This window comes from Melospiza melodia, chromosome 24, assembly GCF_035770615.1.
Source record: "Melospiza melodia melodia isolate bMelMel2 chromosome 24, bMelMel2.pri, whole genome shotgun sequence".
In the NCBI taxonomy this organism is placed as follows: domain Eukaryota; kingdom Metazoa; phylum Chordata; class Aves; order Passeriformes; family Passerellidae; genus Melospiza; species Melospiza melodia.
The window spans coordinates 5683308-5700896 of NC_086217.1; the positions used below are offsets into that span (position 1 = coordinate 5683308).

At 36.4% G+C, this 17589-nt stretch overlaps 1 protein-coding gene across 3 annotated transcripts in view; it reads right to left on the reverse strand.

Moving 5' to 3' along the window:
- B3GNTL1 (UDP-GlcNAc:betaGal beta-1,3-N-acetylglucosaminyltransferase like 1) overlaps nt 1-17589 on the reverse strand; it is a 107018-nt gene that overhangs the window by 77513 nt on the left and 11916 nt on the right. For all 3 annotated transcript variants that reach the window (XM_063175631.1, XM_063175632.1, XM_063175629.1), the window contains exon 5: nt 12176-12241. In XM_063175631.1, the coding sequence (XP_063031701.1) occupies nt 12176-12241 (66 nt within the window). The remainder of the gene's footprint in view (nt 1-12175; nt 12242-17589) is intronic.

Sequence of the window (17589 nt, forward strand, 5' to 3'; positions counted from 1 at the left end):
AATTTTCAAAAGAAATTTTCCATAGGCAGACATCTAGAATGCAAAATTTCAACCAAAAGTTACTCCAGCAAATGAAAAGTGGAACTTGAGTAACACCAGACAATCCTGCCAACAGTCCCATAACCTATAATACCCCCTATTACTTTTAATTAATATAAAATAAGCAAAATCCCCTTCATATTCTGATTTATTTTGTTCATGGCAGAACAGTGCAGACACCTGATTTTAATTTGGTCACTGAAGCACTGTCCACCCATGTGAGCAATATCTCCAAATCTAATGCTGTTCTGTAGCTGTAGGGGTTAAATATGAATTTTAATTTAAAATATGAATTTTAATATTATCATGTCAGTAGGTGATGAGAAAGCTTCCAATATGTATCAGAGAATATCAGCAGGATCACATGTATGCACAGACACATATTAATGCAATTTCATGGAAACACTGAACTGTTCACAAATCTCTGATTAGAGAAGGAAAAAGCTGAGGAGAACCCCAGGAGTGTGACTGGACAGAACTCTGCTGTTTGCTCCTCCTGAAATCTGCAGTCTACAAAAAACCTTCAGGGCACCACAGGACTTAATAATTTATGCAAAGTATAAACTGTTTTATACCAACTGTTTTATACCAATTACTGCACTCCCATCATGGTGTAACTCTCCATTTCTCTTCCTGATTTTTCAGGTGCTTCCCACTGAGGATGTGTTTGTCCACTGAGAACTAACACCACAGGTTTTTAGTGTTTCTGAACACTAATTTCTGATAAGTTCTGTTCAAGAACAGGTGGGAAACCCCCTTGGTTTATTTTCCACCCTAAGCATTCATAAATCTTCCAGGTGTCTGTGTTTGCAGAGCTTTAAACTGCAGAGGGATGTGAGCAGCCAGGGCAGAGCTCTGCATGTGCAATTGTGAATACTTTTGATGTGGGAACAAAAACACCATGAGAAGATCTTGCTGGGGGACTGCTGGCAATGAAACATCACAATTTAGAATATGATTAAATACAATCAAAATAATAAGCATGGAGAAAAAGAAAATGTTATTTGCTTATCCCAGAAGAATAAACCAGAATGTCTCTGAACTAGGAAATGTTTCCTCAATGACAACAACAAATTACCGTGGAAAACTTCAGTTTCATCCTAACTTAACCCTCACACTACAGCTAAGTAAAACAAAGATATTTTCAGAAGGTTAACCTAAAACTCTTTTACACTGAACATTAATTAGAAGAGTTCATAGAGATAAAAACCTGCAAAAGTCATGTCAGATGTAGTCTATCCTGTGCTGCAAGGATGGTTTTTATTTAAAAATAGAACTCTTTCTAGTATTCATTAATCAAGACCTCATTAGCCTTCTCTTGCATATCCTCGGTTTTTCTAACTTTCAAAGGCACTTTACAAAACTCTGCATAAAAGGTAAAAGGGAAAAATTATTTTATATCTCAAGCTATTCTATAACAGCACAAGATGGACACTTAGTTTCTTTATTTAAAGAGTCACAGTGAAGCTGAACAGATACAGAATACAAAGAGCTTTCAAAAGGTGAGAGATTAAAAAGGAGAATTTCAAATTTGTTTTTCTGAAAACCTGTTTCTCAATTACAGCCAAGTAGGAAGTGCAGTCATCTCTTTCCTGGCAGCTTGAAATTTAAATTAGAAGCAGAGGACAGAGTTTCACATTTTTATATTAATTTCTGAGCTGACTGATAATTTCATAAATGCTGTTGGTAATTTAAGCCAACTAAAGCAAATGTTGAATCCAGGTGCTCAGCTAAAGGAATATAATTCCCTGAAGAACAACTGGTTCAAATCCCAACTCCTCCCACTTGAAGAGAAAATTGAACAGGTTTGATCAATTATCTGTCCACACATGAGGAGAGGTGAGGGCAGACAGCAGTGCCATTAAATTGGATCCTAACAGCTCTTTTCTGATTATACATCACTGTTTGTCATTTCTAGAGTTTGACTTCAAGTCTAAGCCAAAATTCCCTCCTTTTTCATCTAGCCACACAGATAATTCCATTGCATGCTTCAATTCCCTTCTCTCAATTTTAACTCATCACACTGGTTCTATATTTCAGGTCTTAAAGTGCTTTGAGCTTTTTGGAACTGGAAAAAAAAATAGGTGAAAATCCTCACCAAATAAAGTTGTTATTTAGGAATTACTGGTATTGCAATAAGAAAAATCAATGGGTTACATTGAATTTAGCCATAATTTGGAGCACAATCTTTGGAAATGTAACTTTGCAACACAACAGGAAAATAGCTGCAAGCTCATTAACAAAGTTAACTGCTGCAGGAAGTGCTGTGTTTGCACTCCCCTCTGCCCTAAGAGCTGCTTTCTTCCCATTTGCAGAACCACCACCACACAAAGCCACTTTTATCATCATTTAAGAAGTTTGTTTTACAGACAAATGTGAAAATTGCCACGATGCAATCAGGTTTATTTCCAGATCCTCAGCCCAGCAAATCCCCCACCTCTGTGCCCTTCAGCTGTGCCATTCCCTCCCAATGGGACTCTGACTCGTGACTGGGATTTCTGCCTTGTGCCTGCAAGATAAACACCACCAAGGTGAGCCTTTGATTCAGCATCTGCAAAGCCCAGCTCATGTAACCAGCTTCTTTCACACAATGAAAATCAGATTATTTAGAGCACAAACAGCTCCCTCCAGCTCCCCTGTGTCAGGTGTGGCAGCACAAGCAACTGCACACTGGTTCCATTTCCTCCAAGCCTCACAGAGGTTTTATATTCACTGAGTATTTCCTTAGAGCTTTCAAACTGAAGTGAAAAGTTTTTCACTGTTGCTTTTCTCATAACATTTCAAATACTTTGATAAAAATCTTTCTGGCCTGTATTACACCCATTCCTTCCAACAAACTCTGCATCAAAAATATTCTTTTCAGTATTTTATGTGTGTGTTTCTATGCAAAAATAGAGTTCATCCAAGTTTTATTTTTTGATCTAATTAGACAAGTTTGTTTCTATTATTACAAATTCTGGAGAGTTTCTGTATAGTTTAATCTAGGTATATACCTGTACCTAGATTAAACTATACAATATATACAATAAATGCAATAGCCTTCTTCTTCCTACTGGAAACTTGGTGAAATGCAATATTAGTATTACTTGTATAATTAATAATCTATATTATTTTTATATTAATAATATTAATATTACTTGTATAGGAAACAGTACCATGAACAATGAGTAACAGAAATTTCTTGCTCATAGCAAAGGACTATGTCAGTTCAGGAAAAAGTGAAATTCTCATCAGGGCAGAAAATCCTTTCTGCTACCACAGCAATAAGGTAATTTTCTTTCTAGAGAGTTAATTATTTTTTTAATGTATTAAAGGTAACTTAGAACTCATTTAGCTTTTTATTTAATTGCAATCAGCATTAGTGTCTCTGGAAAAAATATAAAAGAATATCCTTTATGGCAGCAAGAAACAGTAACAGGAAGAACAGTAAGAGCACAAAATAGGGGATTTATCTTAAGTACCAACAATTACATACACTAAAAGGCAACACAAGTAAATTTTAAAAACAAAAGTGGCTTAAAGTGAGCTCTGTAGGGAAGAAGTGGCCAAATATAGGATCAGTTTATGGCCCTACAGTGCTGCTTCACCCAAAGCTTCCACTACCTTCCAGTCCTGCCTAGATGGTCTCAGACAGGAGTAAAAATGACATTATTGGTCTTTATTTAGGCACCTGAATCTCTCTTCTGTAATAACTCCACCACTTCTCACAATTACAGAATTGTACCTAAATAACATTATCAGAATGAATGTCACAGACATGTTCTTTATTCTATTGCATTGAAAACATCTTCAGAGAACTATAAAGCCAGAACAACAGGAATATGATACCACTAAAGCAGTACAAATAACAATAACAAAAATAACTCTGAGGTTCTCCAGGTCACAGCACCCTGGAAATAAAAATCCAACGAGCACATTCAGTAATTTCAGAGTTATGCTCATGTTCAGAGGAACTGGGCAGGATTATTACACACATTACCAAATCCTGTTCAGAGCCACCTCTAATCACTGTCCTGTGAGGTACAGAAGTGTTCTGTGAGGTGAAAAAAGAGAATTTCAGTCCCATGTGTGACATGTGCAAAGCCCAGCGCTCTGTACCCAGTTAGACACGTCAGGACTTGTTCCAACTTTCACCAGTGGTTCTGAAATGCAATATTCAGATGGGGATGTTTCTTAGTTTCATCATTTTGGAGTTTTATGTTTCGCCTTGCACGTTGAAGTGGAAAAGGAAGCGGGAGAGAGGAAACAAAAGTTTAAATGAGTCGGCAATAATTAAAACCAAGGCGTTTTCTGCAGATGTGATGTTTTTGAGTTTTTAATCACTAGAGCTTCCTTTACCACAAACAATCTTCCTTATTCAGGAGGCAGCCTATGTACTAAAGAGGAAATGAGGATGAAAAAATAATAGGTCTTCAATTTTATCCCAATCTTTTCCACCCTTGTTTTAAAAGAAGAGGAAATGAACAAAGGCAGGCAAAAGCACAAACTCTCCACAAGGCAGTGGGCACTGGAAGTACAAACACACCCAGGAAATACTTCATATAATGTATCTTCTCTCAAGGAACTTTATTATTGAAACAGTTATTGAAAAAATATCCATTTTAGCATGAAAAACCCATGGCTTTTCTGTACAAAATAAATGCAACTTTCAAAAGTTACACAAAGTACAGATCTTGCTTCTACACTCTGAGGAAAAATGTGCAGTGTTCTGCTTCATTTTAGAAATATGACAGAATGATGTAAACCTCCTTGAAGAGAATGTCATTAAGTACTTAGTGATGCTGTAATTAGAAAATCATAACATCTGATCCTAGATAAAGTTCAGTGAAAATAAAGATTATCCAAATAACAAGTAAAATAGGGAGGATTATCTCAAGGGCACAACACCTTTTTCCTCAATATGCCTCTTTATGAGAACACACAGATGGAAAAATCCTAAAATAAAAAGCTAATAAGAGTTATTTTTTATTATAAATAAATTGTATTAAAGAACCCTTTTAAGAGTTACCTTATCCTGAATGTTTAAGAGCAGCTCTAGTTCATGAAGCCCACATCTTTTGTCTGAAGGAAAGGTAGATGTCCCCTCTGTTGTCTCCAAACCCTACTTCAATTATTTTTATTGAAGTAATTTTATGCAGTAATTTCCTTTAAGAAAGATTATGTGATCACTATTTAATGCAATTAAAAAGGAAAAATAAACTAGAGAAATATTTTTATGTGGTTCAAATCTTCCCAAAAGTATATACTGCAGGAAGAAAGTAGTAAAATGTGTTTCCTCTCCCAATCATTTCCAAGAGAGGAAATTGTTCTTCAAAACATGACACCTGTGAGGTAATTTGCATTAGGTGTAAATATACAAAATACACCCTGGTGTATTTAAAACATGTTTTAGAAATTATAAAATATGTTGATATTGCTGAGTCCCCAAAGAAGCCTTTAGGTCAGATGAATATCCATTTCCACAGATGCTTCTATCTTGGAGCAATCCATTTTTAAGAACACCTGTTACACATTCTACTTGACCCTAGTTCAAGTCCAAAGTCCACAAAAGGATGTTACATGTTCATTTTCAGCACATAAAACGAGAGTAATCAAAAACCAAGGAAGTCTGAATTTTCTTTAGTGAACTTATATTAAAAATAAGAAGTCATGGTGTAATCAGAACAGCCCAGCAGAGCATCACAACACAGGAAGATTTAAAATATGTTGTCACACATGTGAATTCATGAAGCTTGAACATGACATTTTGGGGAAAACTTCGAGTAAATTTCTTTTCTCTGTAGCTTCACAAAGTCTCATTGGATTGCAATAGTTATCACCTCAGCAGAATGTCTAAACACCAGGAGGAGGGAATCTTGATTTTCAAACATTTTATGCTTCAGATGTAGTTTTAAAAATGAAAATATGTTTACATGAATGAAATACATTACAGTCAGTCTTTCATGAATATCAAACTCCAGTAATCACAATCATTTGATGGTGTTATTGGCATGTGGAGGCCATTTTAAACACAAATTTAATCACAAAGTTGTGTCAGTTGGGCTGTTTCCCATTTGGGGTATTTGATTAAATGTAGAACAGACCTAGGCTGACATCGTGACTTTGAAAACGCTCTGTGGTTTTTTCCAGAAATACCAAATTAAAAAAGATCTTTAAGGAAGCTGCCTAATAAAAAGCAAAGACACAGCTGAATTCCAGCAGATCTGGATGATACACATGGAAAGGCCTAATTACCAAAAATGTAAAAATAATACTCTCACATGGTCAAAGAAAGAATTTTCATATTCTCCAGTGGAAAAAAAGAAAATAAATTATATTTTTTCCTCTAGACATACTCCAATGTCACCACTTCTGACAAAACCTTCACACAACTGCTGCTTTAGTTTCTACTCTCCAAACCAAGACAGATTATCAAAAATAATAAATTATTTATATATTATATATAATTAACAAACATTCATAAATAATAAATTAATAAACAATCAATTACTTTTATTTTTATTTATTATATTTATATAAAAATAAAAGTAATTTACTGTTTATTGATTTATTATTTATTAATTACATATACATATACATTTTATATACTTATAAATTCCTTTTAAAAGCCTCTAATGACAATTTCCTGAAGTGAAATCTGTAAATGTTTTTATAAGTATCTATATTGGGTAGCCTTAATTCAGAATTATATTTTCCATATGCTGGAGAAGAATGTACAAGACTTGGTAGTTTGATAATCGTTTGCAGTAAAAGGGAACTGAATATAAAAAAACATTTTGCTGACCAGAATAATTAAGACTAGTTCATGAAAATATTGCTCTGGACATAAAAAATCAACTCATGTTGGAGAATCAACAGCTGCATGTAATCACCTCAGGAATATAATTTCATTTTCCTTCTGTCTATACCAGATCTACTCAGATCTACTCAGCCCCTTATTGGAGCCAATTCCTGCTAAAAGGTTCATGCAAACAAATTGGATTTGTCATCCAGGACATGACAGCACTCAATGAATGTCTCTCCAATAACTGTTGGATGAATTAATTCTTATATCAAAATTATCTCTACAGGCAGTGCTTGCTGGGACAGGCCCGGGCAGCTCCCACTGATTTGTCTCAAACCTGCAGAGTAAGGGAGGCACAAGGAGAGCTCTGCAAATTAACTAAGAAGAAAAAAAAAGATTATTTAAATTAACAAGGAGAAAAAAAAAGATTATTTAAGTTCTATGCAAAGAAGATTTTAATCAACTTCACATCCAAAATAAAGCATTTATCAAAGGAAAATCTGCTCAGCTGATGACACAACTGGAGGACAAAGAATTTAAGAGGAGATGGTAAAACTTGGGCTTCAGAATTAAAGACGCAGAATGAGAGATCACCAACAACCTTGCTGAACACAGGAAGGATGCAAATTAAACAGAGGTACAGAACTGAATTTAAATGGAGCACAGGGAGGTTACATTCAGCATTACGTAGTTCTGCTTTATGGCAGTTTAATAAAACCTCACAAACACTGTTTTTCACACAACAAAGTTACAGAATCAAGTGGATGTGATCATTTTAGCCAGAAGAAAAGAATGATACAACTCAAACTAGTGCTCTCTGTAAGCAGAACATTCTCCAAGGGAGAGAGGAAAAAACAGTCTTGCTACTTTCTAACACATGGCAGAAAGGTGTGCCAGGTCCCAACAAGCAGAACAGCACAGGGTACAGTGACATGAAAAAAAAATGTATTAAATTATGACTTTCAGAATTAAAAAAATATATGTTTCCAGACCAAAAGGGGAAAAAAAAATCCTCTTAACTTCTAAATACAGTTAATTTGTGAAGTTCAGGGGTAGGGGGTAAACAGTCAATGCCTTTGGCCTAGAGCTGTGCCCCAAAGAAAGCAGCTCAGTTCTCATTCATCTGCTGCTTTCTCGAATTCCTTGGCCAATTGTGCAATATTTGTTTCAGCTCTCCCAGGGCAGGTGAACAGGTCTGTGAGCCACCAGCTCCCCGTGCCAGCCAGGAATTGTTCAATTCACTCAATCCCCTCGACTATCTTAGAGTCACATTAACCATCAAAGATATGCAGAATTCAGGCAGTTGGTGAACACAGGCAGATAATCAACAGATAAAAATGGCTTTAGGCACTGCTGCTCTTGATCTAAAGCCAAGCTACAGAATATGCCAAAAATCTGCTTTAGAGATGCAAAATAGTGAGAATTGCTCATTGAAGAAATGCAAATGTATATTCATGTTCTCTCACATGCCCAGGTATCCTACCTGTTTGAGACAGAGGATTGTAATTTCACAACAAATAGAAAGGTGTTCGTTGTGACACTGCTACTGATTCACCTCCCAGTGAGCCAGAGAAAACAAAAGGAAAGGTTCTTTATTTCTATTTCACACATTCTCACTCCAGCTGTTTTCTCACTGAGGAAGGGGACAGTGAGGAAAAGTTTAGTTATTTTATAAGCTCTTAAATTTTACTCAGTGTCTTCAAGATCATTCCCAGGTCCAGTGATTCTCCTTCAGCATGCCCAGAGCAATGAGGCAACCAGGGAGCAGATCCAACTGACATCCCCTCTCTCCTTGAAAAAAAAATCTTTGAGGTAACACGAAATCAGAGGGTAACCCTGTTGAAATTAAATAATAGAATTAATGAGAGGCAGAGTGAAAGACTGCACAGTGTGTGTGATTTGGGAAATAATTTCCTGGGCTACTCCAAACTTAGAAAGTTGTTCTGTAGAACACCAGTACATACACCAGGTTGGAGCTCCAGGAGAGCACAGAATATAAGATATGAAGGCATGATTTTTTCAGAATTAAGGGAAATAGAAGCTTGAATCCTCCTATTAATTAGCTGCCAACAAAGCATACATGTTTTGTGGTTGGTAAATAAGCAACACCTGGCTTATCATGGATAAATAAAACCAGTGTGATGTCCCTGAGCTTCACAACTGCTAAAAGTAGGGATTTGCACTGAGCCTGATATGTCTTAAGCAGAATTTAAGAATTTGTAGCATAAATACACAGAGTCTCAAAAACTTTTGTCTATTTACAGAATTCATGTCAGGGGGACTTGGAGATGATGTAAAATAGTCACCAGAGGACAAGGTGACAGCAGGTGTGCTTCAACAAAAAGCACAATGCATTAGTGATTTGTATTTTGAGATCCAAAATCCTCCACTCTGAACATTTCCAAGGTCAGAACAGTTCCACCCTCAAGCCTTATTTTTAAAAAGTGTCCCAGATAAGAGCAGCTTAAGAGAATAGAAATGAACTCACTCTTTAAAGCACAATTAAGGAGTCTCTGATCCAGGAAATGAGACACAAACACTGCTGCTGTTACCTCAGTGTTCCAGCACCTGAACCTGGGGCAAGCTTCTTGCTTTTTCAGAGATGGAGACACAGGTTTCTTTAAAGAATAATTTGTTGGGAAGATCCCAGAGGCATCTGATATCTTCTGCTGTTTAGTAACCAGGCTTCAAATCAGAGCAAGGCAATTTGCATTTAAGAGTAACACAAAAGAGGAAGAACCTCAGGGATTAATTAGAACCTGGGAGATTTCTCTTGATGGGCAAAGTTTGAGATTTTCCTACCTGTTGATCAAAAATAACAACAATAGCAGACTGAAGCCTACAATATCAGGCTGATCTTCAAATCTGATTCCCAGTAACGATCAGCAGGACTAGGATTAGGAATGAAATTTCTGAAAGTATATTGAGACTGCATAAAGTCAAAAATCCAGATCAGGAGAAGTTGCAAAACAGTGGAAAGTGCAAATTCTGCAAATTAGAATTTCAGGAACAAACCAAAAAAGCTCACTGCTTCACAGGCATTTCTCAACCTTCTGCTTTTTGTTTTAATTAGTTTTTCCCCTCCACCTACTCTGGTTTATCAGACTGATTGAAGCCAGGCCAGAACTTCAAACACAGAACAAAACTTCATTCAAACATCCCCAAACATCTACCAAGGCCAGAAAATTGAATGGCATGATTATCCTGAGGACAGCAGAGAGATCATTCTTTAAGAACAGAAGTCCACCCTGCCACTGGTCAGTAGATTTGTGATGAGGCCAACTTTTGTCAAACTTGTTGAGGGGCTCTGGGCCAAACTGATCTATTTGCTCACTAGAAACAGGTGGATGTGTTCCCCTTTCTCCTTCAGACCTTTGAATTAGAATTCTCTAAGATCCAACGTTAACCAGCAGGTCACACCTCACCCAGGCATCCCACACATTTTCTGTACCTGTAACATGGAAAATGTGCTGGCTCTGGTGGAAATAGAGTTAATTCTGACCATGCCAGCCCCTCCAGTGCTGTGTGCTGGTAACACACCAGTGCTCTCAGCCCTCCTCCCAAGGCTCTCTCCAACATTTTCCCTCTCCACAAGGCTGAGGGTGGGCAAGGCAGTCAGATCCAAACTGAACAAAGGACAGCTCCTTTTGCTTTTAATAAAAAATAATTTTTTTTTGACCCACAGGTTTTTTCCACCTTCTCTGTCTCCCACCACCCCATCCTTCTGAAGAGTGACAGAACCCAGCCAAGGCAGGGCCACCACAAATACCAGACTGAAACAGGACCATAAATTCACCTGAATTTGGAACATGGCAGTAACAGGTTTGTGATGCTTAGAACAGATCATAAAGGCCCTTCAGTCTGCTCAGGCCCTCTTTATTACCGTTTGATTGTCATTTAATAGCTCATACTGAGGATTGTTGGGCACTAAAGGATAACAGAATATAAACAAAACAGTTGAAGTACTTCCTAAAAAGACTACAAACTGTTCCGTTGAATTTAGTCTAATTAAAAAAGTTTTAATTTACATCTATAGAATCCATATAAGCAAGAAATATGATAGCTCTTAGCACTAATTTCCATAAAACCAGCATACTGGATCAACCTGCCTTTCTGGTTTTTTGACATCTGACTCCAGAATTACATTAACTGATGGATATCAGAACAAAAACAACTTTGGATTCATCATTTTATTGTGTTTGTAATGTGAGTTAGGTTAACTGCTACTCAGGTACTGTAAAAGCTACAATTTAATAAATCCCATTGTAAGGATGATCAGATTTCAGAAGAGCCCTAAAACAGGTGGTGTGATGAGCAGGTACACATCCCACCACTAAGCAGCAGGTTGTTTGGCAGACATCTCTCAGCCAAAAAAAGTGTCTTTTGGAGTTCAAAAAGTTCAAAAGGTGTTTAGTTGACAGAGAGCAATAATCCTAAAACTGTGTGTTTTGTTCAGATACCTGCAGGAAACACCTTCATGACAGATCAAGTCAATCAACCTCTCCTTTCCAGAAACCTCTGGCACATTGAAGTATCACAAGAGAAAATGTCAGAGATGTGGAAACAATAAGGCTGATTTTGCTGACAAAACAAACTCAGTTTTTAAGTTTATAAAGGAATACATTTGTCAGTAGTATTGACAAATTAGTTAACTGCCATAGTTATTTTTTTTAAATATATATATTTATATATATATATAAATACAATCTTTGGATGAGTAGAACATATGCACAGAACATATGCACAAACTCCCTCTAAAGAACACTGACCCTAATCACAGAAAACCATATAAACACAAAATCATATAGATCAGAGAAAAACTCTCTCACAGAATACACCTGACAGTTTATTTCACAGGAATAAAAAATGGAATTCTAATAATGTTTCATTTTACAGGCAGACAGAGAGAGAAACATCAGCTGAACTCTAGGCCAGTTGATCACTGGTAACAACCCCTACATTCCCTATGGTTTACACTTCCTTAATTATTAAAAGCAGATAAACCATAGCTGTAGCCAATCCTTTGCAGTTTTTCATATGACTTGGAAAGGCCACATAAAAAAGGCATTCTCCTTTAGATTACAGACATTAGCCAAACCTATATACTTATTTGCAAAAGAGTATCACTGTTGTAATGAGATCTGGTTTTCTGAAGAGAGAAAATAAAAGGAAGAAAAGAAGTTCAATCAAAGCTCCCATTCAGTGCAAGGATTAAAAATAAAGGAAAAGAATACACTGGTTATTGCTTTGCCTCCCCCAGCCCCACTGTGAAATTTTCATATCCTTTTAAAGATGTATCCGGAACTCTGTCAAAGAAAAACCCAGAAATACACACAAGAAAAAAGTACTCACACTGTTTGGGTGTTGAATGGCAACTTGGTGCTGCAGCCTAACCCGCTGTGGCATCATCACATCATCCTGGAATAAATAGCACACTGTTAGTGAACATAAAAAGGGTCACAGAACACCACTGACACACATTAGAATATGTTGCTAAATGAACATCATTTTACTGGCTGGCAGTCAGAAATGCAAATGGAACAGATATGAGGAGACTTGACACTTTTTGTGGATTGAACTGGATGCTGTTGGAGCTGGAAGTGATCAAAACTACTACGTGACAGTGGTGCTGTGATCTCACCACACATCCACAGCACCCTCACATTGCACATTTATTTCTCAAGAAACTCTCCAACTCTTTCCCAACTGCCCCAGCAGCACGGGCAGTGTGAGGACAAGGAACTACCCTCAGTTAAAGCAGCAATGTGAGGAAATGCTCTCTGCAATCTGACTTGTTCCACTGAAAATGAAAAGCCTTTGGTCTCTAGATCTAAAAATATGTCATATCTCATGGGCACAAAAAACTAGTACTGGTGAAATGAGAAAATTCTAAGGAAAAGGAAAAAGGGAAGTACCCACACTCACAGAATGCATTAGCATTGACACGGCTTTAAGACACACCATCTGGATTTAAATTTTGTGTTAGTACTTCTTCCACTGGCAGCACAGAGATCTGTTCTATTTACATACAAAAGGATAGGTTGTTTTGTGAAAAGTCAGTAACTTTGCTGTCCTACCTTTAATTGTTAAGAGATATTCTTTTCAAAATTATATTTCCTGTTCAAAATTAAATCCTTTCTAGACAGTGATTTCACAGTTTATAGAAACTTCAGCACAATTTTTCTTTCCTAAATTTTTTAGGCCCCTAAGGTTTCTACCTATATTCTTTTCCATGTTGGTGCCATATTTCCCCCCTTTTAAAGAATCAGCCTTTTTTAAATACTCGTTAAAGCTAACAGAGCCTATTTCTTCTCAGAGTATTTCCAAATAAACTTAATCAGGCAAACATAATTCAAAGGAGCCCTGAATTCCTGTTCTACAGACACCCTTTTAACAGTTCCTCACACTGAAATAATTCTGATTTTCCTATTAAAGCACAAACCCTCAATATTGAATTTCCAACCACTTTCACATTAAAACTTCCCATCAAGCCAACAGCAACAAAAAAAAATATTAGTGCTTAAATACCTTCAGGTTGAAGAGCTGAATGACCTTGCTATAAAGGTGCCCCTATAGTTTTATCAAAACATGCATGATAAAAAAGTTTCAGAAGTAGATCCAACTGTTTAATACAATTCAAGGTTAAAGATAAAATAATAATAAAACTGACTCTTATCACACATAAATTTATAAAAGATGGGAGGACTACACTGTCAAAAGCATTTTCCATTTAGGATATGTTTAGTAATAAACATGACAGCTGTTCCTGATTTTCAAAGCCAATAGAGCAAAAAAACCCTTCAGATTTCCCATGACTTCAAAACTACAACAATATTATTTCTCACCTCATCCACTTTATCCATAGAGCACCAGAATTCAAGAAAGTGTTCCCATAAAACCTTCACCCTATTTCCCACAAGAAAAATCATAATTCTATTTCTTTGTGCCAATCACAGAGCTGATTTTTGTGAATTAAAACCTGGTTTTCATACAAGCAATAGCAGATATATTTTAACTGAACTGTGTTCACTCCTTTAAAAGTTGCTAAGGAGCCTTAGATGTTTTCTTGGTAAATCCAAATGAAGGGGAAAAAAAGGGGAAAAGGGGAAAAAAAAGGGAAAAGGGAGGAAAAAGGAGGAAAAAGGAGAAGAAGGGGGGAAAAGGGGGGGGGGGAGGAAGAGATAAAAAGGAGAAAAAAAGGGGAAATCTACCAAAAAGGCAGGAATTTCAATGCTCAGAACAACATTACCCTCATTTTTTACAATATAAAACATTTGCTCTTGTGCTAAAAGATCTCACTGTTCATGATCTCACACAAGAGAGAACTCTCACATTCACAAAGATGAAAAATAATATACTTGATTGAAAAAGGTTAAATCAGCATGGAAAGCATTCAAACCAAATCAAAATAACCTATGCACCAAAGAGGTCGGTGTCATGTTTTCACAACCACCCAGTTTGACAGGAATGGCCCCATTCCCCTAAGAAAACACTGGGGCAGTTTGATGCTATTGGCAAAACTCACAGATCTGGGGCTTAGGCTATCAGAGAGCATCAGAATTCTGTAAACTCCAGCTAAAGAGGGGGCACTATAACCACAAAAACTTCTAAATGCCTCTTTTTATTAATACAGCTTTGTTCTCTAATGCTGGAAAACTCTATGAACTCTTACCCTGCATGACCTGTATTTCTTTTAATAATTCTGTCTCATTTTTTTATTGGCAGCTTTACACACACACTGCACTGCTGGATGGTTCTGTGAGACCTTCTGAGTTCATGGAAGGAGAAAGAAAGATGGGGGGGAAAAAAGAATAGTTTAGGACATAATCCCAAATACTATAATAATGATTATTATAATAATACTATATATAGTATATACTATATATAGTATATATAGTATATACTATATATAGTATATATAGTATATATACTATATATAGTATATATAGTATATAGTATATATACTATATATACTATATATAGTATAGACTATATATAATACTAATGAATAATATAATAATACTATAACATGAGCACAAAATATAAATCACATCCCAGACAGAAACGAGATTCAACCATCATTCAGCTTTTTTGAATTCAGGTTGCTATGAGAAAAGTAACTGCAAAATCCAACTTTGACAGACTCTTCACTACGTGTGACTGGAAAGTTTTATTTATTTATTTATAATAAATATTTATAGTGAAATGTAAATGCATTTATAGTGAAATAATCTTAGGGAACTCTGATGGATTTAAAATTGGTATTTTAAAACCAAAATAAATCCAAATAATTGGTATTTTAAAACCAAAATAAATCCAAAGTGATTGTACCACAAATTAGGAGCACCTTAAAATTATGGAATTTTAGCAACTATAGTATTAAACAGTTAAGAGGGTAAAATATTTACCCAACGGTACACAATGCATCACAAATTTTCTATCAAAGCTGTTGCACTTATGATATTGAATTCAGCAAATGTGTTGCCAGACTTTGGTTTCTACAGGCAGAGTTTGGTCATCTCTTTTTTTTTTTTTCTGGTTTAATACTGAGAATAAAACCTCAGTAATCAGGCAAACACTTTCCAAATTATTTTTTACTCATTTCAGACAGAAAAAAAAAGGCCTATACAAAAAAGGGAAGTATATTTAGTTTGTTTCTGTTTCCTAGGTGAGGGTAGGGAAGATAACAACAGTAGCAGTGACTTACACTGAAAAATAATTTTAACAAAACAGAAGTTTACAATAAAATCCAATTTTCTCTGTTCACATGGAAGTCTCTAATGGTTGTCCCCTAGCAGACATTCAGCTGACAGGATGAAGAGAAATTTCTTCCATGGAAAAAATGGAAAAAAGAAAAGAAATTTAAAATAAATGCACCATAAATGCATGCCTTCCCTAGTCATATACTTGGAATATAAAAGCTGGCTCCTTCAGCCAGGCTATGTGGAGCATATTGGGCTCCACAGTGGTAACTTCATCATTCTCCCTTAAAAATTGGTGCTTCTGCACTTGAGAAAGTAAAACAAAATATACAATTCAATGCACAATACACATCTACTTTTTGCAACCAAGGGCAAGTTCACAGCAAACAAAACATTATAGGTCAGTACTAAGGTGCTTTCTTAAGCTCACATTACACACTCAGCATCTCCTGCTTTTCCACAAACTCCTTCAAATTTGGCTGCTCAAAATGAAAAAAAAAAAGGATTGAGAGCTGATACACTCCACTCCCATAACAACAGCACCTTCTTCCCATCACAGTTATTAAATTCAAAATACAACAGCAGCAGCAGCGGGAGGAATGTTTCACTCACTGAGCAACAATATGGCATCTCCAAAATCTTTCAATTCATCAAATGGTCCATTCATTTATCCTGCACCTGCTCAGACTGGAGGGAAAATCTTTCTTTGCCATTGTTCAGTTCAACTTCTTGAAGCAGGAAAGTGAAATGCCTGGGACCTCCAAAAAGTGGCCTGTCAGCAGCTCTGCTGAAGGAAATACCCTGATCCCAGGCAATCCTCCAGGGGCTGCTCTTTGAACAGCCCCACACCATCAAACTCACTGGAACCAGGCACTCCAATGGCACCCACAAATCACCTGGGACTAATCATCTGTCAGTACTTGCAAGAAAAAAATCATAAGAAAAAATGCTACTTTTCTGTTTCTACTCCCAAATTAAACTGAGAAAGAAGGGGACAACAAAGAAAACATTTCAAATTTAAGAAGCTGACTACATTGAGCACCTTTCCTTTTTTTGAGCATAGCAACAAATAGGTCTACATGGAAAGATCTATGTGGTGCTCTTATGAGTCTGACAATCTTTTTAATGGAATCTTTTAATTAAGTATCACTATTAGTTGGTCAGGAAACTTTTGCTGTAGAAGCAGCTCCCACCTCAGTGCATTTATTCAACAAATACAGACACATGCCTTCCCATATCTTGCTTTTCTGTGGTCATTGGAGATCACCTTGATTTTTGCTCATAGATCACTGAAAAAAATGATGTGTTTGCAGGGAAGTGAAGCAGGTAACTCACAAGGTGCTCAGCAGCAAAGCCAGTAAACCCTGACAAGAGTAAAACCTTTCCCAGTGATTCCAAATGCCTCTTTAACTGCTGAATAGATGAACACATATGTAGGGAGAGGTTATGGCAACCAAATTCTGAAGGTTTGCCTCTTCATTTAACATTTCATACCAGACAGAGACATTTAATCTGGTTTTAATATATCTTTACAAAACAATGAGTGGGATGATGCCTTCAAGCACTTGTATTTTGACTTTTTAGGGCTCATTAGTGATTAGGAAAGATGGACAACTCTTCGGGTAATGGATTTCACCACTACATCCACACCTGCTAATTGTGTAACAGCTTATTTCAGTTTTTAAATCAGAGGAGAAGTTCCCAAGGAACAGTATGTTAAACAACAATAGAAAGAAAATCTGATCACATCTTAGTTTCCTAAGAAATACAGACTAATTTGAAATAGAGGAGGAATATTTCAGAAATTTATTAATGCCTGTAATGTACAATGGCAAGTAAAAGGAAATCCATGCTTCCAAACCCAGGAAGTTTGAGAGGCTGGAAAAACAATCTGTTTATAACTGAGTGTGCCTGACACACCTGGCTGGAGAAGGTCCCACCATCTTCCTCCAAGGCCTTTAGCAACACCCCTCAACGAGGTGGGTTTGAACTTGAACCTCAAGGAACACATGCAATTTGAAATTGAGCAATTATGCACACAGCAATAAAGAATTACCATTCCCA